This window comes from Hemiscyllium ocellatum, chromosome 28 (genome assembly GCF_020745735.1).
Source record: "Hemiscyllium ocellatum isolate sHemOce1 chromosome 28, sHemOce1.pat.X.cur, whole genome shotgun sequence".
NCBI lineage: Eukaryota > Metazoa > Chordata > Chondrichthyes > Orectolobiformes > Hemiscylliidae > Hemiscyllium > Hemiscyllium ocellatum.
In genome coordinates, this window is record NC_083428.1 from 12,552,882 (window position 1) to 12,577,222 (window position 24,341).

The window sequence follows — 24,341 nt, forward strand, 5'->3', positions numbered from 1 at the left end:
ACTACAGCTGCATATTCTCTCTTCTGTTACCTTGGGTCTACAGAGCTACCATTGTTCTTATACTGAAGGCTACATTAATCAAATATTTTCCCAGGCTGTCTAACTATGGTCAGCCATGTTCTGCTGTTAATGCCATCAGTAGCTATTGGTCATTTTGTTCTGCTTAGTCATGGACAACCCTAACAGGGCATAACACTAATCTGTGTATTTAAATGCAACATCTAACTGTGGTATGTTCCACTTATTAGATAAACAGTTGAAAAGGAGAAAAACCTTAATTACACTTGAGATATCTGGAAAATAAACCATTTTAGTTTAACTTTGGAAAAACTCATCACAGAAAATGTGACCAGTTGAGTAATGTCTCCCCATGAACACCAGTCAAGGTGAATGAGTATTGAGTTTTTGGGGATAACTGAAGAGGCTGCTCAAGTGATGCTGTTTTTGTGTCCCCCTGAATAGCAGTCATTTTCTCAATGTCTTTAAATATAACATTTCCAGCGATGCAGTGCAGCCTCCACATTGCACAGGTATTGGACTAGAGGATGCAAGTTTATGGTGTCTGATTTAATTTTGATTTTAAAAATCAAAAACAACTGAAGGGGCAGAAGCCAAATATTAAGGTTAACTTTCATATTTAGAATGTCTGCTGCAAAATAGTTGTAGAGGATACACTGAGGAGCAATGGCAAGCCACACTAGTGTATATGGTACTAATGCTGAAAATGTGTTGCTGGTTAAAGCACAGCAGGTTAGGCAGCATCCAAGGAACAGGAAATTCAACGTTTCGGGCATAAGCCCTTCATCAGGAATGAGGAGAGTGTGCCAGGCAGGCTAAGATAAAAGGTGGGGGGGGAGGGGCGATGGAGATGTGATAGGTGGAAGGAGGTCAAGGTGAGGGTGATAGGCCGGAGTGGGGTGGGGGCGGAGAGGTCAGGAAGAAGATTGCAGGTTAGGAGGGCGGTGCTGAGTTGAGGGAACCGACTGAGACAAGGTTGGGGAAAGGGAAATGAGGAAACTGGAGAAATCTGAGTTCATCCCTTGTGGTTGGAGGGTTCCCAGGCAGAAGATGAGGCGCTCCTCCTCCAGCCGTCGTGTTATGTCCTGCCGGTGGAGGAGTCCAAGGACCTGCATGTCCTCGGTGGAGTGGGAGGGAGAGTTGTTTGGTCCGGGCGTCCCAGAGGTGTTCTCTGAAGCGTTCTGCAAGTAAGCGGCCCGTCTCCCCAATATAGAGGAGGCCACATCGGGTGCAGCGGATGCAATAGATGTATGTGGAGGTACAGGTGAACTTGTGGCGGATATGGAAGGATCCCTTGGAGGGAAGTGAGGGAGGAGGTGTGGGCGCAAGTTTTACATTTCCTGCGGTTGCAGGGGAAGGTGCCGGGAGTGGAGGTTGGGTTGGTGGGGGGTGTGGACCTGACGAGGGAACGCTGATAGGGGAGGGGAGGGAAATATATCCCTGGTGGTGGGGTCCGTTTGGAGGTGGTGGAAATGACGGCAGATGATATGTTGTATACGGAGGTTGGTGGGGTGGTAGGTGAGAACCAGTGGGGTTCTGTCTTGGTGGCGGTTGGAGGAGCGGGGCTCAAGGGCGGAGGAGCGGGAAGTGGAGGAGATGCGGTGGAGGGCATCGTCGATCACATCTGGGGGGAATCTGCGGTCCTTGAAGAAGGAGGGCATCTGGGCTGTGCGGTGTTGGAACTGGTCCTCCTGGGAGCAGATGCGGCGGAGACGAAGGAATTGGGAATATGGGATGGAGCTTTTACAGGGGGCAGGGTGGGAGGAGGTGTAGTCCAGGTAGCTGTGGGAGTCATTCGGTTTATAGTAGATGTCTGTGTTGAGTCGGTCGCCCGAGATAGAGATGGAAAGGTCTAGGAAGGGGAGGGAGGAGTCTGAGACAGTCCAGGTGAATTTGAGGTCAGGATGGAAGGTGTTAGTAAAGTGGATGAACTGTTCAACCTCCTCGTGGGAGCACGAGGCAGCGCCGAAACAGTCATCGATGTAGCGGAGGAAAAGGTGGTGGGTGGTGCCAGTGTAGTTGCGGAAGATGGACTGTTCCACATATCCTACGAAGAGACAGGCATAGCTGGGGCCCATGTGGGTGCCCATGGCAACTCCTTTAGTTTGGAGGAAGTGGGAGGATTGAAAAGAGAAGTTATTCAGGGTGAGGACCAGTTCAGTCAGTCGAAGGAGGGTGTCAGTGGAAAGGTACTGGTTGGTGCGGCGGGAAAGGAAGAAGCAGAGGGCTTTGAGTCCTTCATGATGGGGGATGGAGGTGTACAGGGACTGGATGTCCATCGTGAAAATAAGGCGTTGGGGACCGGGGAAGCGAAAATCCTGGAGGAGGTGGAGGGCGTGGGTGGTGTCCCGAACGTAGGAGGAGAGTTCTTGGACTAAAGGGGACAGAACCGTGTCGAGGTACACGGAGATGAGTTCGGTGGGGCAGGAGCAGGCTGAGACAATGGGTCGGCCGGGGCAGTCAGGTTTGTGGATTTTGGGCAGGAGTTAGAAACGGGCGGTGCGGGGTTGTGGGACTGAGGTTGGAGGCGGTGGATGGGAGATCCCCTGAGGTGATGAGGTTATGGATGGTCTGGGAGATGATGGTTTGGTGGTGGGAGGTGGGGTCGTGGTCAAGGGGGCGATATATGGTACTAATACATTGTAGAGCACGAGATTTGATGTTTTTAATGGTGTATTTTCAATGCTGCTCTGCAAAGTACATCCACCAGATGGCATAAGGAGACTATAAAACCTCAAGTTGTATTTCTAAAATGTCCAAAAGATACAGAAGATTTCTAAATAAATGGCAAAATAATCTGTTGTGCTATGGTACATGGCCTGTATTCCTACTATGTGGATTTTTTTTTGTCCTCTGTTCATGAAGGTCAGAGTACTTGTGTTTTAGATACCAGATCTTTTAAAATGTTTGAATAATCTTCTGTTCAGATGCAGAGAACTTTTTTGTAATTCCACATGGATCCTAGTCTATGGTTTTGTCATCCTTGCTGCAGATATTGGATGTACCCCCATTACTACTTGTGCAGTATTATTTATGTAAAAGGTGTGTATTCTTTTAAATGAAGGAACCTTCCAATTGAATAATTTCAATGGCAAGCAATTGCATGTTTAACAATGAAGGTTAGTTATTCCCTCCCCTGTACCCCAGTAATGTTTTGTGCATGCTCTACCTCAAGGTTAGATATGGGTTAAGATAAAATACTCTTACGGCTCTAATAATGTGTCTCTCTTGTGGTATGCCTGTAACCTCTGAGAGGGAGTTCATGTTTTACAAGACCTTCATTTTAACTAAAGCAAAATATTCTCCATAAGTTGCAAGATTCTTTGTCAAATTCCCAGGTTGGAACCCAGGTGAACTTAGTGGGAGAGAGTCTGCTGTTTGGATCTTCTGTTCGGATGTCTCCCTTTCTAGGTGTTATTGATTTATTATCTTGACAAGCTGGATGACTTAGCTTTGGATAGAACTTTGCAGAACCGTTTCTAGTGGTGCAGTACTAATGGCTGAGCTACGAGGACTGGGTTCTAGTCCTCCCTCCCTCCCTCAGTGTTGTAGCACGTTTGAGGGCAGATTGATTTCAGAAGATGAAGATCCCAGCAGCAAATACTTGATGTTTAGAAAGAAATATGGCTTCCTAGTCCTATTCCATCGGTTGTGTTGTTATATACATCAAGAATGGTGTATGTTGATTCCAATCATGTGTTGTCATTTTGCACCTTCAGTTTGAGACAGTCGGGAGACTTCCTTTTTAGTGGCCCTTTCAACTTTGACCTTTTTTTCTTGTGGTTTGGACCAGTCTGGAAGTTTTTTATTCCGTCTTGAAACCACTCTTCGATTTCAATCTACAGAAGTCTGGTAACTCTTGGGGGCTTGTCTTTGCAGTTTTTTAATGTTCAGTTTATATTAAAAATCTGAAAATTCAAGCCATGCTTAAACATGACACTCTAGCGGGATGTATTTTTGCTGCTGGAACTCTCTCAAGGTATGAGACCTGTAATGATTTTGTTGCTGCTCTTTGCCATTTTAAACTAAAAATATTGACTTGTTTGGAGTATGCCATAGTTCTATGCAACTTTTTCTTCTGTTATTGTTTGGAAATTTCTGAACTTGTGCACACTTTTTAAATTGTTTCTGGTTTCACTAGAGTGCCACTTAACTTCTAAAATGAAAAATTGTGATCTTCACAAGCAAATGTGCATGTCTCTTCCTGCTGTTCCTGTGAAGCTATTTTGAGCTGTTATAAACTGATTTATTTTAAGTAGATAAATTTAAACTTCTGCTAAAATATTAGGCTAATTGCTTGGTGGATGCTTCACTCAGTAAGTTCTCGATTCTGTTTAGGTTTGTTATGCTCCCGAGTTCTGTTTTTTTTCCCCAATAAACTGTCTTGTATTTAACAGGCACGGAACACGGTGTGCAGGTGAAGTGGCTGCTGTGGCCAATGATCTATGTGGTGTTGGTGTAGCATACAATGCCAAAATTGGTGGTAAAGTATAATTGTTCATATTAAGAATGGCAAGTTTTCCTGTGAGGATATTTTTTATACTAACTTTGGATCAATAGGTTGAGGAACAAATAGATCTGAGGATGAACAATTATGTTTCTTAATTTTAAAAAAAGGTAGTTCTTGAATAGCAATAGCTTTAATATTTGAACAGTCTGGATTTTGTGGTTTGATGGCAAATTATCAACATTCACTGTTATGCTGCAAAGCCCAACAGTGCATCTGTCATTCACACATGCAATTAAAAGTGAAAATTTAGAAGTTGGCTGTCAGTGATTTCCTGGTCCTCTGAATGCACTGCCATGGTGCTCATGAGAAAATCCGTTTATTTAATGAATTGATGACAGTAATATCATTAAGTCTGCTAGGCAGTCAATCACTGAATTTTCAGGTTTGTAATTCTGTTCTTGAAATCAAATTACCCTTGTCAAATGTGTTTTTATTATTTGTCACTAAAGTTGAATACCCTTTCTTGTCCAGAAAAACTGATTTGTAAAAATGTCAAATTTCTCATTCTATGAAATCTCATAGATTTAAGAAACCATTCCATTTTTATATTTCAACTTTGCATGTCTAATTTTTTTGTTTTTATTAAAATAAACTATACAATCTGTTTTGCTGTCTGAATTCTTTTAGTGTGGTTAACTACTTGACAAACTTAATGATGCTGTATGAGTATTACTGATACTAGAGATTCCCAATGGCTAACACTGGATTTTTGAGTAGTTTTCTTCAAGATCAGCAGTACACTCTGTTGCTTTGCCACTAATGCAAAATCCATGCCATGGTTTTTTTTTTAAAAGAACTGTGACCTTTGTATGAATTAACTTTTTTATATTTATGGTCTCTTGTAAAACTGGGTTTGTGATAGATTTTGTGAAACAGATCCTAAACAGTAGGCAGTGTTTGTCTCATCATCATGCTGTTGCTTTCCCAACCTTCAGCTGAAAAATGGGAAAAGACTGCCTTTTCATTCCCTCATCTGTGTTGACTTCATTGCAATGCAAAGACCCTGCAGGAGTCAATGGGGCATGAAAGGAATATATTAGCAGTATGTTGCTAGGTGATCAGTTAAGTGTTCTATTCACATTGTTTGCTATCATGCAGGCCAGTAAGCTCATGTTAAGTTCTACATTTGAATACAATAAACTACCCATCTTTAATAAGGACAAACTTGTGAAAGATGTAGCCTGTGTAGAAAATAATAAATTTTTTAAAAACCTTTTTGTACTGAACAGCTACTGAATTTTCCTCTTTACCCTTAATGTTACTGATTTGTACAAAATCAGAATAGGATTTGTTTCCCTTCTTTTCGACCTAGAAATGCCTTGGGCACGTAATTTTTCTTTTTGCAATCCCAAGGAGAGTGGTGCACTATTTCTATACCTGTTCTTGACAAATATGTTTATATTGGCCTACATGTTCAGCTTAACATGACAAGAACAAAGACAAGTTGCTGTGGTGGCCAAATAGATGATAGGTGAAATTCAATGCAGAGAAGTCTTCCTTTTTGGAAGAAAGAACATGGAGAGCCAGTCTAAAATCAAATGTTTAAAGTACCCAGGTTCCTCTAGTCCTATGTATGTTTGTGCATAAGTCACTAACAGCAAAGCGAAAAACAAGCAGTTAAATTTGTATGGTATCATAGGTTTTATTAATAGCGGCATAGAGTACAAGAACAAGGCAGATATGCTGAATTTATACAGTACACTTATTTGACCATGTTGGAATATTGTGCATAGTTGTGCACACGATACTTTATGAAGTATGTAAACATATTAAAGTGCAGAAATAGTTTGACAACAGATTAATGAATGAGAAACTTTAGTTGTAAAGATATTGGAGAGTAGCCATTCAAGAGGGAAGTAGATGATTTTTAAATGGGAACAATATTCTGTTATAGGGATTGTGCATAAGAATAGTACTGAATAATGCTCATTCAGAGTTGGTGCAGACCTAATGGGATGAATGATCATCTCTGTGCCATACATTTGTGATTCTGAGCTTAAACATGGAGAATATTAACAATCTTGTCCACATTTGCATGATATCTAACATGTATATGACTTCGTTCTTAATATTTAGACAGCTATCTAACCTTTTTTGGTCATTAAGATTCGGACTTTAGAACTATTTTACGTTCGTACTTTTACAAATTATGGTTCTGTGGTGTTTTGTAGGATCTGTTCTATAACTTGTTTTTTTTGTCTGCAGGAGTAAGAATGCTTGATGGTGAGATTACTGATGTAGTGGAAGCCCGCTCGCTCAGCCTCAACCCTCAACACATTCACATCTATAGTGCTAGCTGGGGCCCAGAGGACAATGGGCAGACTGTGGAAGGACCAGCAGTATTGGCAAGTCAGGCATTCCTCAGGGGTATTACAAAAGTAAGAACATGAAAATTGTTCGAGCCATTTTTATTTTGCAATGTTCGTGCTAGTCTATAGAACATGAAATTGTGTGTACAATACAATGTATGTTCTAAACCTAAAGCAATGCCAACAATTGAGAAATGTTTTTATACAAAAGTGTCATTTCAATTACCTTTTTAATACTACTCCTCTTTAATGTAACAAAACCTCTCCTTTTTACAAAATTTTTAACACTTTAGAACATCTCACTCAGCAATGTATTGATTTTTTTTTACTGTAAATGCTTGTTTTAGTGACTTTAGAATTGCCAGGTCACCTAGGAATGAAACCCATGTAATATAGGGTTCTGTTTATTTGCTACGTCGAATAAAGTAAATGTTGTTATGCTGCTGACTCTGAGCACTCTAGTTGCCTTCAGTCAACTGTTGTGTAAGATACAAGGATAGCATAATGCTTCCATGTGAAAAAAAAAGCAAGGGTAAGGCATATGGTCACGCTTGAACTTGTATCCACTTTTCTTTCCTATCTGCATCAGGCCTCAACATCTCTATTCTTGGATAGAATTCTGAACACTCATCAGCCTTTGAAAAAACTTCTCCCATTCACAGCCCTAAAATAGTTATAACCCTTTTTAACCTGAGCCTACAGTTGGGTGATGCTCCACTTTCTGTTTTGGCCTGCCTACCTCAGAATCTGTAGTGTACATCCAACATCCTTAAATGAAAGCTCTGACTCCATTAGGCTAAAGATAACCAACCCTAAGGGAAAATATTGGTGGACAGCTTTTTCCTTAGATCCTTGAACAGACTATAGTGAAGACTTCTCTTCCTTCCTTCCCTCCCTCTTTCTTTCCCCACCCCCACCCCCACCCTCCAACTTTCTTATCCTGCATTAGTGAAAATTTTTGGGTGATAGGAATCTCAGAATTGTGGCCCAGCTGGTCTTTTTAAATGTCTGTGGAATCTATTGAGCTCTCTTTCTAGTTATAATCTCCAACCGGTGACTACAGCTCCTCCATCATTTGCTGTACCCTGTTGATCATTTTATGAATTGTTTCACTTGTCTATCCTTTTTTATCTGGATTTTTCTATTTTATAATTATCTAGTTTTTCTTTTTATAATGGATTCAAGGTTTAAAGTTTGAAGCCCCTCCAATACATTTTAGCCAACTAATCTGTTCTTTCTTAGGGTCGAGGTGGTCTTGGTTCCATTTTCGTTTGGGCATCTGGTAATGGAGGCTTCCAATATGATGATTGTAACTGCGATGGCTATACCAACAGCATCTACACACTGTCTGTAGGCAGCACAACTCAACTAGGGAATGTTCCATGGTACAGCGAGGCCTGCTCTTCAACGCTAACCACCACTTACAGCAGTGGAACCAGATTGGAAAAACAGATTGTAAGAATTTTTTTTGTGTTGAAAGACAAAATTGCTGGCGCTCATTTGTTGGTGGAAGGGTATGGGGTTTATAGTAACTAAGTAATGGGGATACCAGACGTTGCTACTGTTAAATTAGCAGTCATACTTTGAACTTTACTGTCTCCATTCCTTCTCGCCCAACAGTCAGCCTGGGAAACTGATATTGATGCTAAGAGCAGACTGAATAGGGAATGTTGCTGGACAGGCTGAGATGCTGGGACTTCCTCAAGGCACTTAGCTGATGATCTGCTCTCATGCTTTCCTTCAACTGCCAGGTTTCTCAAGCCATTTGAAAGGCAAACTGCTGCAATTAGTTCTATATGGCAGGTAAAAGTCCAGGTGTGCAGCATACTTTTTAATGTGGTTAAATAATTGACAGTCATCTCATGAGTAGGTTAGTCTTTTGCATCTTTTGCATTTTTTTTCAAATTAAGTGGATGTGTTTTAAGGTGGCTTGATATCTGGTTTCTGTTTCTTGTTTAATATACTCTACCCTAACTTTTTGCCCACTGTTTGGTGAGGTGATAGCAATCTTAGCCTCCTTTCTTCACAAGCTATTATGATGTTTGGCCATTAGTCATGGTATTTTTTGAAGTAATTTTTATCTTTTGGCTCTGTCTCACTATTTAGGTAGTTTTGATTTTTTTTATGCGTCACTTTTGTATCAGTAATTGGAAATGCTCTGAAATATTGGACATGTAAGCTTGTAGGTTAGGAGAATGAGTGAGTAGACCATTTGGCACCTTGCACCTGCTCTTATTTTAATACGGTCATGGCTGATCCATTTGTAACCTCACTCCACATTCCCACCTACCCCAATAATCTTTCCACCTGATACTTCCTTTTAAAAATATTCAAAGACTCTGCCCTCAAAGTGGATAGAAGCAGAGCGTTCTAAAGACTTGACGACGCAAAAAATTATCCTTGTCTTATTAGGCGATTCCTTGTTTTTAAATAGCGACCCCCTGGTTTCTGATTCTCTTGATTTAAAAGGAAACATTCTGTCTACATCACAACTTAAGATGCTTTTGAGGTTTATTTCAATCAAATTGATTCTTGCTCTTAACTTCTCTAGGTATAAGCCTAGCTGGTGTAATATTTCCTCATTGAAGCTAATACTAAGCAACCACCCTTTTCAAAAGTAAATCTTCTGAACCGCTTCCTTTAAGTGGGGAGGTGATTTTATTCTGAGGAGCTGGGATTTTAAACTAGTGGGGTGGGGCAGGGGTTAAGAAGGTGAGAAGGGAGGAGGAATGGAAGGAAAGTGCAGATCAATCTTATGTGCCAGTGGCTGTAGTAGTGATTAGACTTCAGCAGAAGATTTAGCTTATGCCTGCTGACTAATGGGCAGGATGGAAAATCTCAAGTATTTGCATTTTGAGTTTTCAGTTCTGCCTAAAGAAGGCATATGAAAATCATACAGTAGGATTCATAACCATATGTAGTCAAATGTAGGGTTTTAATTTGTACAAATGGGTCATTTCAGCAATAGCTGATGTACGAGAGACCCTTTTTAAAAAAAAAAGTCAGCTTTCGTGGTTTGGAGAAAAATTAGTCAAGTGTTCGTAATCTCTTTTGCTTCAACCCCTTCTCAGGTAACAACTGATCTTCGCTTACGATGTACAGAGAAACACACTGGAACATCAGCATCTGCACCACTTGCTGCTGGGATCATAGCCCTTGCTCTGGAAGCAAAGTAATTCTGTTTAAGTGCAGTAAAATGTTCTTGGTGGGTAAGCATATTGAATGAGGGTATATTTCATTGGAATGGATTTTTGTATTTAAGATACTATTTCCAAGCAACATAGCAATTATTGCTGAAATATTAGCAACACACTTGATATATACAGAAATTCAGTTCAGATATTAAACATTTTTTAACTCTTCAGTTTTGAGTAGCTGACTTCTTGATGCATGTGTAGGAAAATGATCCAATTTTAACTTGTTTGCAGTTCTATTTTTCTTACCTGAGCATCTGATTCATAACTGAATTTTAGGCATGCACAAAGATGACCAATTATCAACAATTTATTATAACCTCTGACTCTTCCAAGGTGTGAAAAGCTCTAGTTCTGTCTCTATTTAAGATTGCTGTTCTCTGATTTGTCCCCATCCCACCAACTCCAATCTGATTCCACAATATTCTCTAGTTTCTGTTTTCATGCTATCTACCATTCTTTACCAACTCTTTCTTCCTTGATCTCACTACACTGCTGATTTTTACCCACTTCTTTTTTTTTTTGTTTCCTTTCCTTTCTAGCCTCCATAGTCACCGAGATACTTAATTTCTACTATTATCAAAATCGCTTGATTCCTCTTCCGTGCAGGCTTAATCTCCATTTTCAACCACGTTTTCTCTTTGAAAACAATACATTTCAGTGGCAAAATTTGGGTCTCTCCCACAGCTCTACAATCTTTCCCAGTCAATTTCCATCTCCTTCTCCTCCACCAATGCTGCCAAGTATGAGTAATTGAAATCCACTAGGAGAAAGTGAGGACTGAGGCAAGGACCGATTTTTTTAATTTTCATAAATGCTTAACTGGAGGTCACTTTCCATAACCATAGTGTTACACCAGCAACTCTGACATATGGGTATAGAAAGTGACCTGCAGTTAAGAATTTATGAAAAATTTTAAAACCACTGTCCTTGTCTCAGTCCTCACTACTTTTTTCTCTCCTAGTTGATTTCAATTCTACTGCAAAGCTGTTTCTAAGGATGCCTACCTTGAAGTTCTCATGTCTCTGTACCCCCAGGTCATCTTCTCCTCCTCTGACCTGAAGCTCTTCAGCCACGTCTCCCTGATAAAGGGGTTTATGCCCCAATTGTCGACACTCCTCCTCTGATGCTGCCTGACCTGCTGTGCTTTTCCAGCACTACACTCAAGACTCTTGCCTCAACTCATGCACTGAACCCACTACTTTCCTACTCCAGGTCCTACCTTGAGTTGAACAAGGTCATTCATCTATAAGCTGAACTCCAAAACAAGTCTTCTGCATCATATGTGCAGCTTATTTCGATATCTAGCATTGCCTATTTCAGCCCACCTGTTAAAATCTTCCAGTTTGTTTTTAAAAATTACTACCACCCTTGACTATTCCAGTGAATTCCTGGCTGGTCTCTGATCCTCCATGCTCTTCACTTCAGCCCATATAAATCTTCTCTTACCACTGTCCTACTGCATAGAAGTGCCTATTGCCAGCCTTGCTGACAACATTATGTTCTTTCCATAACCATTTTCAATTTCACTTTTTATTTTTGTGCTTAAAAATTCCATAATACCTCTTGTCCAAACATACTTTTGTGCAGCCAATATCTCTGAACTTTTTTTCCAACTCTGGCTTATAGTTCAACAGTGTTCCTTATTGTCTCCCTTTATGGCTGTATCTTCAAGCACCTAAGCCCCATGTTTTAGAATTCATTCTGTATATATCTCTGCTTTCAATCCCACTTGCCTTTACATTTACATTTTGACATGTTTTTAGTTATCCCAATATCATAATTTGGTTTTCATCTTTGTCTCAAAAGCACTGGCACACTTTTTTTTCTATGTTAAAAGAACTCCATAATGATTCATGTTATTAATGTGTTTCAATACTTCCAACAAAAGAACAATATATGGTTTGTGTTTGTAGTCCTACACTGACCTGGCGTGATATGCAGCACCTTGTGGTGAGAGCATCTAAACCTTTGCATTTGAAAGCAGGCGACTGGACGAAGAATGGTGTGGGCCGCAAAGGTAAGGAACTTGTTTAAATGGCATGTTTTACAAAACTGACGGTCTTTGATAAGTCATACCTTAATTTAAACAAAACAATGGCTTTTAAAGATTTTAGCACCGACAGGTTTTTTCTTTTGAAGCATGTACTCTTCAAAGGCCTTAAAGAAACTTATCTAAAGCAGTACTATTCGAATATGTCCATTTGAGAGTCTGGCTTCAGCACTGTTTTAGCCCTTGATGCTGATGACCATAACTCTCATTTTGTCTGGAAAAACTAAACCAAGCTTAGCCCTCCAATTTTGATTTTGGAGTTTTGTTTGACACAGTAAATGTGTATTCCCCCTCATCCTCACTGAGGTATAACCTCTTGTGTGCAGTGTGCCAGTTAGAATGGCTCCAAGCACTAGGCAATAATAAGTGAAGTCCAGGTGCAGGAGGGATGTCATCTACTTGCATGGGGGGAATGGTAGAGAAGGATGCTATCCCAGAGTTTGCTCTCCTGAAGCAGTTGGTGGTGTGCTATCTGAACACTTACCCAAACCAAGGAGATAATGACCAACCTTTTTTATTTTGTCCTCAGTAGAAAGCACAGCATTTACGCCTATTGGTTGCAGTTCCTGAATTTCACGAATAAATGTTACCCTGCATTGATAAAATTGTCCTGAATGATTCCCAATCTATCCAGAAGCTCTTTTTTTTAATATATAGAGGTCCAGCAGCAAACTAGTAAGAATTTGTGTATCTGTTTTAAGTAATGCTTGAAATCCACATTAATGCCATGTTTGGTTTTGCCATGCTGGTCACTGTTTGAGGACATCAGAATGAGTACTACCCACGAAGATATCATCCAATGTTCTTAGTGAGCTTGACCATACCTACTAAACAGGGATCATCAACTCGAATAATCCTCCAGGTGCCTGCTTCTAACTGCCTTGCACTCATTAATTAAGATTATGGTTTAATCTGCATTTAGTCAATGTTTTGATAGATTCCATCTAACTGTCTCAATAGGCTGTTTAGTACTTCAGCATACTGACTACAATTGTTTTGCATTTTGGGTGGAGGCTTAAATTTCAGGTAAAGCATCTTGTTTGGATCTCCATACTAAAACAATGGAACGAAGCTAATTTCTTGGCAATTTTGTTTGTAAAACTAAGCCCATCAGAATACCAAATGACTCTTCCATAAAATTTGAAATGAGTTGCCATCCTTCATTTAATTGAAGTTTGAGACCCTGGTTGCACAAAGGTTCATAGGGCAATCTATAAACCTTAAATTTGACTCTTAAGTTGATCATAAATGATCTTCCTCAAACCTAATTACCTTACCAGTGGCATGGTATAGTCTAATTGAACCTTAGCTTTATTTATTGTGGTACAGTATTCAACATGTAATCATTTTGTGTTGAGCATCCATGATCAGATCTTCAATATGGATAAGAAGAATGAGACTCTGAAACCTTGCAACTGACAATGTTTGAAAATTAATTCGAAGATTGGATTTGGCTCTTTGCTTTAGATGTAAAGTGACAGATTACACAACTTTGATCTAACTTAGCCCATGACCTAACTAAAGTGCTTTTGGAAAGTAATGGCTTTAACATTAAAGCTATTGATTTTGATTTATATCGATAAATGGATTGGATAAAACTTTGTTTTTGTTTTTTTTTTGCACTGTTATCAAACTTTCCAAAATCGCAATTTGACACTCTCTCTCTCTCTAACTGATATTGTAAATTGTCATTAATTATTTTCAGTGAGCCATCACTATGGGTACGGACTATTGGATGCTGGATTGTTGGTGGATTTGGCAACAAAGTGGTTAACAGTGAACCCACAGAGAGAATGCTCCATAGACATTAGTAAATCCCCACAGTAAGCATGTGAATACAGATTGGAATTTTTGTATACTATATTGAAATTACAGATGGCTTTGAATGTCTTACAATTCTGTGTAGTTCCTTTTTATTAGGAATTCATTCACGACTCAGAAATCTGTTATACTATTTTCACCTTGAAATAATTTATGACTAACTCCAATTGTTACTTTGCATGCCGAGGATGATATTAAACATAAGATTAGACTGAACATCGACCATCCCTTTGTTATACATAGAAGGCAGAAATGGACTGAAATTTAATGTTTATACTCTGCTCTAGTTGGCTTCCAATTTCTGCTTCTAATTTAGTCAGTTATACTGATTCAAGGTTACACTATCAATTCAATGTAAGTTTTTTTTTCTTTTGAAGGCCTCATTCAAGCTGCTTTATGCACTTTTTTTTTTCCCCCTAATTCTGGGAGCCAATTGGTGTATTAGGCAATTTCCTTTGTTACTAATATTGAATGTGTATTGTCTAATAGCAGCAATTGGCTCCCAAAATTTAAAAGTAGTGAACAAGGCAGCTTGAATGATGATTTCACCGAAAAACAACTTGCATTGAACTGGAAGTCTTTCTTGTCCTTTTTAAACACTTCTGCATTTTCACCATTTGAGTAATTGCAGGTGACATGTTGTTATCTTGCATTTGGGATAATTTCTCTTATTTGTAGCTTTGGAATCTACATTTAATATTGATAACAAAAATTGTCTAATGGTGCCAATTGGATCCAAAAATTAGGAAAGTGTACAAGAAGGCTGGAATGATGTCTTCACAGAAAAATAACTTTCATCAATGTAGCATTTAGTCTTTTGAAACATTTCAATGAATAATTTCAGCTGCAATTTATGCAGTTATATAGGTTCACAGTCATTCTGTATCATCGTTTCTCAGACAACCATTGGCCAAATGACTGGTTAATCTGCTATCAGGCAAAAGGTTGAAGATTGTGCATATTATATGAAAATGGAGCTGGCTGGGAGTGTGTTTAAAGCCCTAACAGTCTTGCAAATTTTGATCTCTTAAACCTGTGTACAGATCAAACCTAGTAATGCTGTGGAAAGCTTTGTATCTTTGCTATGTCCTTTTATGTTATTGATATTCCAGATCGTTTGGCGTTGCTGAAGCGACAGTCCCTCAAAATTCAATGAGTTAGCTATTATATTCAAATGTAATATAACCATCTTTGGCTAGAGCATGGTACAATGCTGCAATACAATCTGGTTGATCTTTTTAAACTGATTTTAGTACTTTTTTCTCTTTTTAAGCTTTTAACCATTACTGCAGCCTTGTAGTATTCTCACTAGCCTTAGTGCTATATGTAACACATTCTTGGTCATCTGTGTTTTTTATATAATGTATGCACAACTCCATTTGAAATTTTTCTGTGAAACATTAAACAATCCACATGTGCAGCAATCTGGAGTAGCTTTTAAACTGGCTTCTGATGCTCGTAAGGTTAAATTTAATTCCTCTAAGTTGCATAGAGTGAGATTTTTTGTTTTGCCTCCAACATTTTGAAATTGGCTTGTTAGAAACAATTTCCAGGCACCATGCCCCATGACCATGTATGTTTGTCATATTTGCTCTGATCCTCTTGAAATATATTTCACTTCCTGGGGGGAAAAAAACTGACACTATGACCATTGCCAAATTCTAATGGATATTATAGAATCAGTAATACAGCATGGAAACAGACCCCTCGGTCTAGCTAATTAACGCTGAGTATATTTCCAAATTAAACTAGCCCCATTTGTCTACACGTAGCCTATAATACCTCTAAACCTTTCCTATTTATGTAGTTATCCAAATGTCTTTTAAACACTTGTAACTGTATCTGCATTCCCTATTTTCTTTGGCAGCTCATTTCACACCTGAACCGTAAATCTTTCTCCTCTCCCTTTTTTTTAAAACATGTCACCTAGGGAAAAGACACCTACCATTTAACCTTATCTATGTTCCTCATGATTTTATAGACCTCAAAGGTCACCTCTCAACCTCCCAACACTCCAATGATAAAGGTTGCAGCCTTTCTAATCTTTAATGTATCTCAAACCCTCCACTTTCAACAACATTCTGGTATATCTTTTCTGAATCCTCTCCAGTTTAATAATATCCTTCCTCTAATAGGGTGACCAGAATTGTACACAGTACTCTGGAAGAGGCCTCCTGTACAACCTCAACATGACATCTCAACTCCTATACTCAAAGGTCTGAGCAATCATGCTAAATGACACCTTAACCATCCTGTCTATCTGTGATGCAAATTTCAAAGAACTAGGCACCTATGCCAAAAGAGATTCTAATCTTGTGTAGTTTCTTTTCCAAATTGATTTGCAATGATAACCAGATTTGCTTCATTTAAAGCGATTTTCTTCACATGTAATCTCTAAAGAGAAAATGGGACTGATAGAGGTTTGTCCTCCAAGCTTCAGAAAACAATTCTTTAGTTGAAGTTGCCAAGAGTTTCTGGCTGAAATTTGTTTGTCCATATTATGCCTTCCTTTGTAAGGGAGACTCTATTGTCCTCACCCATTTATAATGTTAGAATAATACTTCACTTAAAGCCATGTTAACTGTAAGCCATAATCATTGTGAATTTTAAAGTCTTGTATTCCTTAAGTTCAAATATTTTAGAGCATATGATTTTAAAATTGTTCTTTCAGAGTTATTTCTGACAAGCTTGTCATCAAGAAATATGTTGATCCTTGTTCTCAAACTAAAAAATACATCCGATCTCTTGAACACGTGGTGGTTAGATTGTCACTAAGCTACACTCGAAGAGGTGATCTGAGAATTGCACTTACTAGTCCCAGTGGGACATATTCCAAGTTGGTTGATGTAAGGTATGAAAACCATTGTGGATATTTGTCTACTAATGTAGAGATAAGGAAAAAGTGATCCAGAATAGCCGCTAGTCTCTTAGTGAACTATTGGTTAACTTTGAACCTCATCCCTGGCATTCCCCCACCTCCAACCTGTAACACAGCTTAATGGTACACCATATCTGACACATGACAGTTTTACTAAGAAAGAGAGCAGGTGATATCTCACAAGAAGTCTGTTTTCCTGTTCAATATGGTTATAGCCAATCTAAGACCCCAAATGTATGTTCTTACCTAACCTTTGTAATCTCCATTTTTCCCTAGAGTCTCTTTCACCTTTTTTATTATCCCAGCTAGCACTGTATTGGAAGCAAACTTGGATGCTTTTACTTTTTGGAGCTTTCATCAGTGTGGGCAGCAATTAGCTGAGCAGCCAATGTTGATTCTTGCTGAAGCTCATTAGTTAGTCTGCCACTGAAAATGCCTGTTTTTATACCTAGTCTTTGTCCTGTCTGTTAGCCAATCTTTTGTCCATTCCAATGTCTTCCCCTAAGACAATCCTTCTGTAACTTTTTTTTTGTGGACCTTTTTTTCAATGCCTTTGGAATTCCATTATGCTATATCCAGTATATACTGTAATTTCCCCTTTTACATCTATCTTGTCAGTTGTGCTGTTAAATTTGTCGCACTGCTGACTCTACCTGATGACTTTATGGTTTTAAGTGCCTTGTTCGATCTCTTTTATTATTCTATTTTCCAGATGACTGTCATGTGAACTGACCTGCAGTTTCCTGCCTTCTCTTGCTATCTTTTCTTGAAAAACTGTTAATTTTCTGTCATCTAATACATTTTTTTTTTCCCTCTAGCTATTTTAGGATCTAGGGAATTTTGGATGATCGCGATGAATGCACCTTTGCAGCTTCCCTCCTTTTTAGAATCCTATAGTGTACATCTTAGGGTCCAGGGGATTTGTCAACATAGAATTAATTCTTTAATTCTATTATTAAGTTCATTGCCCTCATTAGCTCTTTGGTTTCTCTTTTGTGCTGCTACTTCACTTCTAAAGTGAAGACTTAAAAATAAAGACCAATTTTGATGCTATTAGGCAAGAACATTCAAAAGCTGATTTGCGGGCAGATGTTTGCAGGTAAAGGACAGCTGGAAAATGGGAAGCCTTCAGAAATTAGATACGGAGAGTGCAGAGACGATGTATTCCTGTTAGGGTGAAAGGAAAGGCTGGTAGGTATAGAAATTGAGGGTTTGGTTAAGAAAAAGAAGGAAGCTTATGTCGGGTATAGACAAGATAGATCAAGTAAATCCTTAGTGTATAAAGGCAGGAGCAGTATACTTGAGGGGAATCAGGAGGACAAAAAGGGGCATCAGGTAGCTTTTGGCAAATAGGGGTAAGGAGAATCTAGAGTTTTTAGATATATTTAAGGGCAAAAAGGTAACTAGGGAGAGTATAGGGCCCCTCAAAGATCAGTAAGGCGGCCTTTATGTGGAGCTGCAGGAGATGGGGGGTGATACTACGTGAGTATTTTGCATCAGTGTTTACTGTGGAAAAGGACATGGAAGATATAGAATGTGGGAAATAGATGATGACGTCTTGAAAAATGTTCATAATACAGAGGAGGAAGTGCTGGATGTCTTGGAATGCACAAAAGTGGATAAATCCCCATGACCTGATCGGGTTACCCAAGAATTCTTGTGGGAACCTAGGAAAGTGGTTTACTGGGTCTCTTGCTGAGATATTGGTATTATCAATGAAACACAAGTGAGGTGCCGGAAGACTGGAGGTTGGCTACTGTGGTATGACTATTTAAGGTGGTAAGGACAAGCCAGGGAACTATAGACCAGTGAGCCTGACATCAGTGGTGGGCAAGTGGTTGGAGGGCATCCTGGATGTACATGTATTTGGAAAGGCAAGGACTGAATAGGGATATTAACATTGGTTTGTGTGTGGGAAATCATGTGTCTCAAACTTGATTGAGTTTTTTGTTACTACAAAGAGGATTGAGGGCACAGCAGTAGACATAACCTATATGGACTTCAGTAAAGCGTTTGACAAGGCTCCTCCATGGGAGACTGGTTAGCAAGGTTAGATCTCCTGGAACACTGGGAGAACTAGCCACTTGGATACAGAACTGGCTCAAATGTAGAAGACCGGGTGGTGGTGGAGGATTGTTTTTCAGACTGGAGGCCTATGACCAGTAGAGTGCTACAAGGGTTGATGCTGGGACCACTACTTTTCGTCATTTTATAGAAATGATTTGGATGTGAGCTTAAGAGGTGTAGTTAGTATGTTTGCAGATGACACCAACATTGGAGGTGTAGTGGACAGCAAAGAAGGTTACCTCTGATTACAACAGGATCTTGATCAGATGAGCTAATGGGCTGAAGTGGCAGATGAAGTTTAATTCAGATAAATGTGAGGTGCTGCATTTTGGGAAAGCAAATCTTAGCAGGACTTATACACTTAATGGTAAGAGCCTGGGGAGGGTTAGGGTTGAACAAAGGGACTTTGGAGTGCAGGTTCATAGCTCCTTGAAAGTGGAGTCACAGGTTGATAAGATAATGAAGAAGGCATTTAGTATGCTTTCCTTTATTGGTAAGAGTATGGAGTACAGGAGTTGGGAGGTAATGTTGCTGCTGTACAGGACATTGATTAGACCACTCTTGGAGTATTGTGTGTAGTTCTGGTCTCCTTCCTATCAGAAAGATGTTCTGAAACTTGAAAGGGTTGAGAAAAGATTTCCGAGGAGAAAGTGAGGTCTGGAGATCGGAGCTGAAAATGTGTTGCTGGAAAAGTGCAGCAGGTCAGGCAGCATCCAAGGAGCAGGAAATTCGACGTTTCGGGCAAAAGCCCTTCATCAGATTCCTGTCGAATTTCCTGTTCCTTGGATGCTGCCTGACCTGCTGTGCTTTTCCAGCAACACGTTTTCAGTTCAGAAAAGATTTACAAGGATGTTGCCAGGGTTGGAGGATTTGAGCTATAGGGAGAGGCTGAACAGGTTGTTTTCCCTGGAGCATCAGAGGCTGACCTTTAAAGGTTTATAAAATCATGAGGAGCATGGATAGTGTAAATAGACAGGTCTTCTCCCTGAGATCGGAATCCAGACTAGAGGGCATAGGTTTAGGGTGAGAGGGGAAAGATATGAGACCTAAGGGGCAACTTTTTCACACAAAGGGTGCTGGGTGTGGGGAATGGGCTGCAAGAGGAAGTGATGGAGACTTGTGCTATTGCAACATTTAAAAGGCATTTGGATGGTTATGAATAGGAAGGGTTTCGAAGGAAATGGGGCCAGGAGCTGGCAGATGGGATCCGATTGGGTTGGGATATTTGGTCAGCATGGAAGAGTTGGGCCGAAGGGTCTGTTTCTGTGCTGTACATCTGACTCTGACTATAATCTGTCATTTCCATATTCCCTGGCTTGGCCTCTTATGAGGTCAATGTTTACCTTTGCTATTCTTTGTACTTAAAAACCGATAAGGACTTTTATTAGTTATAATTCTTAGTTTACTTTTTTTTGTCAACCTTTTTTGGTTTCAAAGGTTTCTCCCAATCCTCAAGCTCATTGCTACTTTAGTAGCAGCTAAATACTAGAGTATGCACAAAGATTATTTTAATTGAGGAAACCTGAAGGACTAAATGTTTGGAATTTGGCTAGTCCATTCAATGCATGACTGAGGGCTCATGATCCTGCCTTACCCCTCCTAACAACAGTACCTGAATATATTTATCCCCAAGATCTGTAGCAGTTCAAAATGGCAGATCGCTGCCGCCACCACCACCACCACCTTGAAGAAATTAGGAATGGGCATCAAAATGCCTAGCTCATTCCATGTACAAATTTTAACAGACATGTATTCGAGATTACAAAGTAAGGCACTCACTTCACCAAACCTTTCTCTCAGGTTCAATAATGGTGCAGACGTGTCGTTTTTGTGCTTGGTTCTAAATTGAAGTTCAGATTATCTACATCGGAGAGTAGAGTAGATAAATATTTTTTTCATTTTGATAACAATAGTGTAAGTAGGATATCTTGCCTATGAATGTGAAGTTTTTTTTTCTGTATAATTTTTGTCCTTGCAAAACACGTGAAGTGTGTAAGTTTCCTGTTCTTTTTACCATATTTCACCATTGCTGGAGAAATGTTCTGCCATACTGCTCCCATAGCCAAAGAAAATTGTTTCACAATGCCATTCCAATTTTTTTTACAGGATAGGGGAGGTCATTCCCCAATGATTTTTCCCTGCTATTATAGAATTGCCGATATTGTTTGTCAGGGTGGACATTCTTTTCTATTGTTTTGATTAACGGCTGTACCTTGCATTTTACACAAGTATCGAATGAAATTTAACTGGTAGGGAGTGAGAACTAAAATGTCAAATGTTCTGGATGATTTTTATAACTAAATTTTTAAAATGTTAATTCTCATTTCCTTCACAATTTATTTGCATCTTTATTTTTTTTATCACCTTCCATTTATAAAGAACAATGGAAATTGTGAAGATTTTACTCCTAAACAATCTACGTGCTACAAATACATTTGACCCAAATCCCTCCCTTTTTTTTCTTTTGGTTGTGTTACTGGAAATCGACTGGTGATTGGAATTCTTTTTGTAAAACTACAATTAAATATTTTTCAACTGCATATATCAAGCTGTTACTACAGTTTATGTAGTTATAAATGTAAGACTTATTCTGAGTTCAATTCAGTAGAATCTGATCCTAACTGGGAGGCCTTCAGAAATGAATAATATTAATCCTGGAATAACTTTATTTCTGCTTTGTTAAAAGCAAAATTTAGTTTGGAAAGTAATCTGTAAAATTGTTTTTATCCACTCTTCTGTGGCTATTTTGGATTCATACAGTCCTAGTATATCTTTGTTCAGAACAAGATAGGTTTTTGTTTTTTATTTAATTAGGTTTAGGTGTCTTTGCCAAGGCCAGAATTGTTGCCTGTTCTTAGGTTTTCTTGACCTTTTCCAGAGGGCAGTTAGAATTAACCCATTGCTGTGGTCTGAAGTCTGTTCTGGGCCAGACCAGATCCCCCTCAAAATATTAAGATATATACTACACCCATACCTTTTTTATTTTAAAAGTAGATGTGAAATGCATGTTCCAGATATGATGCAACTCATCAAGCTACTTGACATTAAATAAAGCACAATTTATTTAAACACTAGTTAACATCCAAATAAAAGAGGAATTTAGAATAACTTTTGGAAAACGTAAGTGAATGATTAGATACAGTACCTATTACTAATTAACTGTTCATTATAGTAACATCCCATAAACACACCTCTGGGCAGAAAGGTAAATTCTGACATGGGTACTGGCATGCAATTCTCCAATTTTAGGAGGAAACAACATTGGAGAGATTTTCAGAGAAAGTAGCAGCTCAATCAGTCACTGCAACTTCCAACTCTCCTTTAACTCCAAGCAGCTTCTGACTGCTAAAGCTAACAAAAACTAGACCATCTGGTCTGTGAGAACTGGCTACTCCCATTCAATCTAGTTTACGTTTTCCAACTTTTTTTTTATTTAAAAAATATCTAAAGATCCGAGTTGTTTACTTAGGCCATGTCCAGTAGCCAGTTCAGTACCTCTGCCTTTACAGCCTCTGCAAAAAAGAAAATTCCAGACAAAATAGTCTTAAGTTAGAGCATTGTCACAAGCTGTATGTAGGCTAGACATGATGGCAGAATTCCTGCCTGTAAGTTTATTGGTGAACCCTTTATTACAATAATTGATAGTCTGTCATAGTGACCATTAAAACTAGCTTTTGATTTCAAATTCATTATTTGAATTTAAATCCTATTAATTGCCAATAGGATTTGAACCAATGTCCTTTTGTGTTATCTCGGACCTCGACTTATTAGGCCAGTGAAAAAAAAATGGTTTCAGCATTTTGTATGGTACAAATATTTAATTGGTGAAAATATTTTCACCAATCTAACTTGAACACTTTTTTTTAAAAAGACCATATGACACATCAAGCCATGGGTATAGAGACTGGACCTTCATGAGCGTACACTGCTGGGATGAAGACCCAAAAGGAATTTGGACACTTCAGATTGAGAATAAAGGAAGTTCCACAAACACTGGTATGTTTAGAAACGAGGTGTGTTGGAATTCTTTACAACTAAATTTACAATTAAGATTTAAGGGTGGAAGATTACATTCCCTCCAGTCCCACAACTGCACACGTCACCATGTAAAATAAAAACATTGCTTCTGGCTACAGAGATGATCAATTTTATACCTTGTCTATGTCTATGTTGAGTTTTAAAAATACAAAATCTAGTAAAGTTTTTAAAATACTATACTGTTGAGTTTATTACCAAAACTTCAATGAAAATGCAGGAATTGGTTAACATACATTGTCAGTAATGTAAAAGCATAAAGCATTACTCCTTCTAAATATTCCCCAAAGCAATTCTTGGGTGGGCGGGGGGGGGGGTTTAAAAATAATTCTGAAAAGCTTTGGCTTTCTGAGGGAACAAAGGAACATTTTGGCCAATGGCTTTTTTTTTTTGAAGGCAAATGGATAAAGCATAGAATATCTGAAGGATGTTGCTCTGGTGTGTTTGACCAAGCCATTAATCATAGGTAGTTGTCTCTGTTTCTGAACAAGCTGTGTCAGACAATTTTGAGATGCTCCATAATCATCTTTCAGAAGAACAAGTTTCACCCTGAACTGGAGGGTTTTCTTCTCCGCAATAGAGATCAGCTATACGACTTACTCTTGGGTTTTCCTTCAACTAAGTCAGGAAAAAATAACTTTTCTTTTTTCCCAAGCTAGACACTATTCAAAACAGCCTCAGCAGGAATCTGCAACCAAAAGAAATGGTTATTGCCAGGATTCTAGAAAGCTTTCTTTTTTTAAAAAAAAACTTATGCCACTGTGAGCTTTCAATTATCTTTTAAGTAAATAATTTCAGGGTTTTCAGTGAAAAATCCACTTTGCACGATCCTTCAAGCTCCTCCAAATTGTCATAAAGATTTTTTTGAAGTTTTTTTTGTTTGCTCATGAAGCACTAACGTTCTTGATTTTTCTTTTGAATTTTCACGAGTCACCAACTTTTGAAAATGTGGTTTCGTTATTCCAATTTGCTTGAAGGAAGCAGGTTGGCACTTTGAAAACTTACTGGTTCCCCACTCTAGTCTCCACATTAATCTGAATTATTCTTATGGACTCTTCCCACTTATTGCTTTGACACAGTGCCAAGCCTATAAGTAAAAGACCTGATCTCGAACACACTGACCACAGTGGCACTGGAAGAGTCCACATGGTCCCTTGTGTTACACTACTATATACTTCCTGCTCTTGGGTAAGTAATTCTAAAAAAACAAACTGTTCCTTTTTATGAACTATTCAAAACATTCTTAAGCAGGCAGCCCAGACCATAACTTTTTTGCAAGTTGTTCTGGTAAGTGTACAGTGAAAATAACCCTGTTTAAGTTAGCGAGGTTGACTACCAGGTTTAAAACCGACAAAAACCTTATTCATAAAATTTACACAATGAAACACTAAGAACAGAATAAAGATCCCCCTACAGAACTCGGACTATCCAAACTAGGCTTAAGTATGCTGTTTCA

The 24,341-nt window shown here is 38.9% G+C and overlaps 1 protein-coding gene across 1 annotated transcript in view; it reads left to right on the forward strand.

Moving 5' to 3' along the window:
• The window catches only part of LOC132829208 (proprotein convertase subtilisin/kexin type 4-like), a 46,087-nt gene that overhangs the window by 13,497 nt on the left and 8,249 nt on the right, over positions 1-24,341 (forward strand). Inside the window, exons 6-13 of the mRNA XM_060846577.1 lie at positions 4,416-4,501; positions 6,734-6,906; positions 8,080-8,292; positions 9,909-10,009; positions 11,948-12,051; positions 13,790-13,907; positions 16,577-16,756; positions 22,722-22,846. Of these exons, the coding sequence (XP_060702560.1) occupies positions 4,416-4,501; positions 6,734-6,906; positions 8,080-8,292; positions 9,909-10,009; positions 11,948-12,051; positions 13,790-13,907; positions 16,577-16,756; positions 22,722-22,846 (1,100 nt within the window). The remainder of the gene's footprint in view (positions 1-4,415; positions 4,502-6,733; positions 6,907-8,079; positions 8,293-9,908; positions 10,010-11,947; positions 12,052-13,789; positions 13,908-16,576; positions 16,757-22,721; positions 22,847-24,341) is intronic.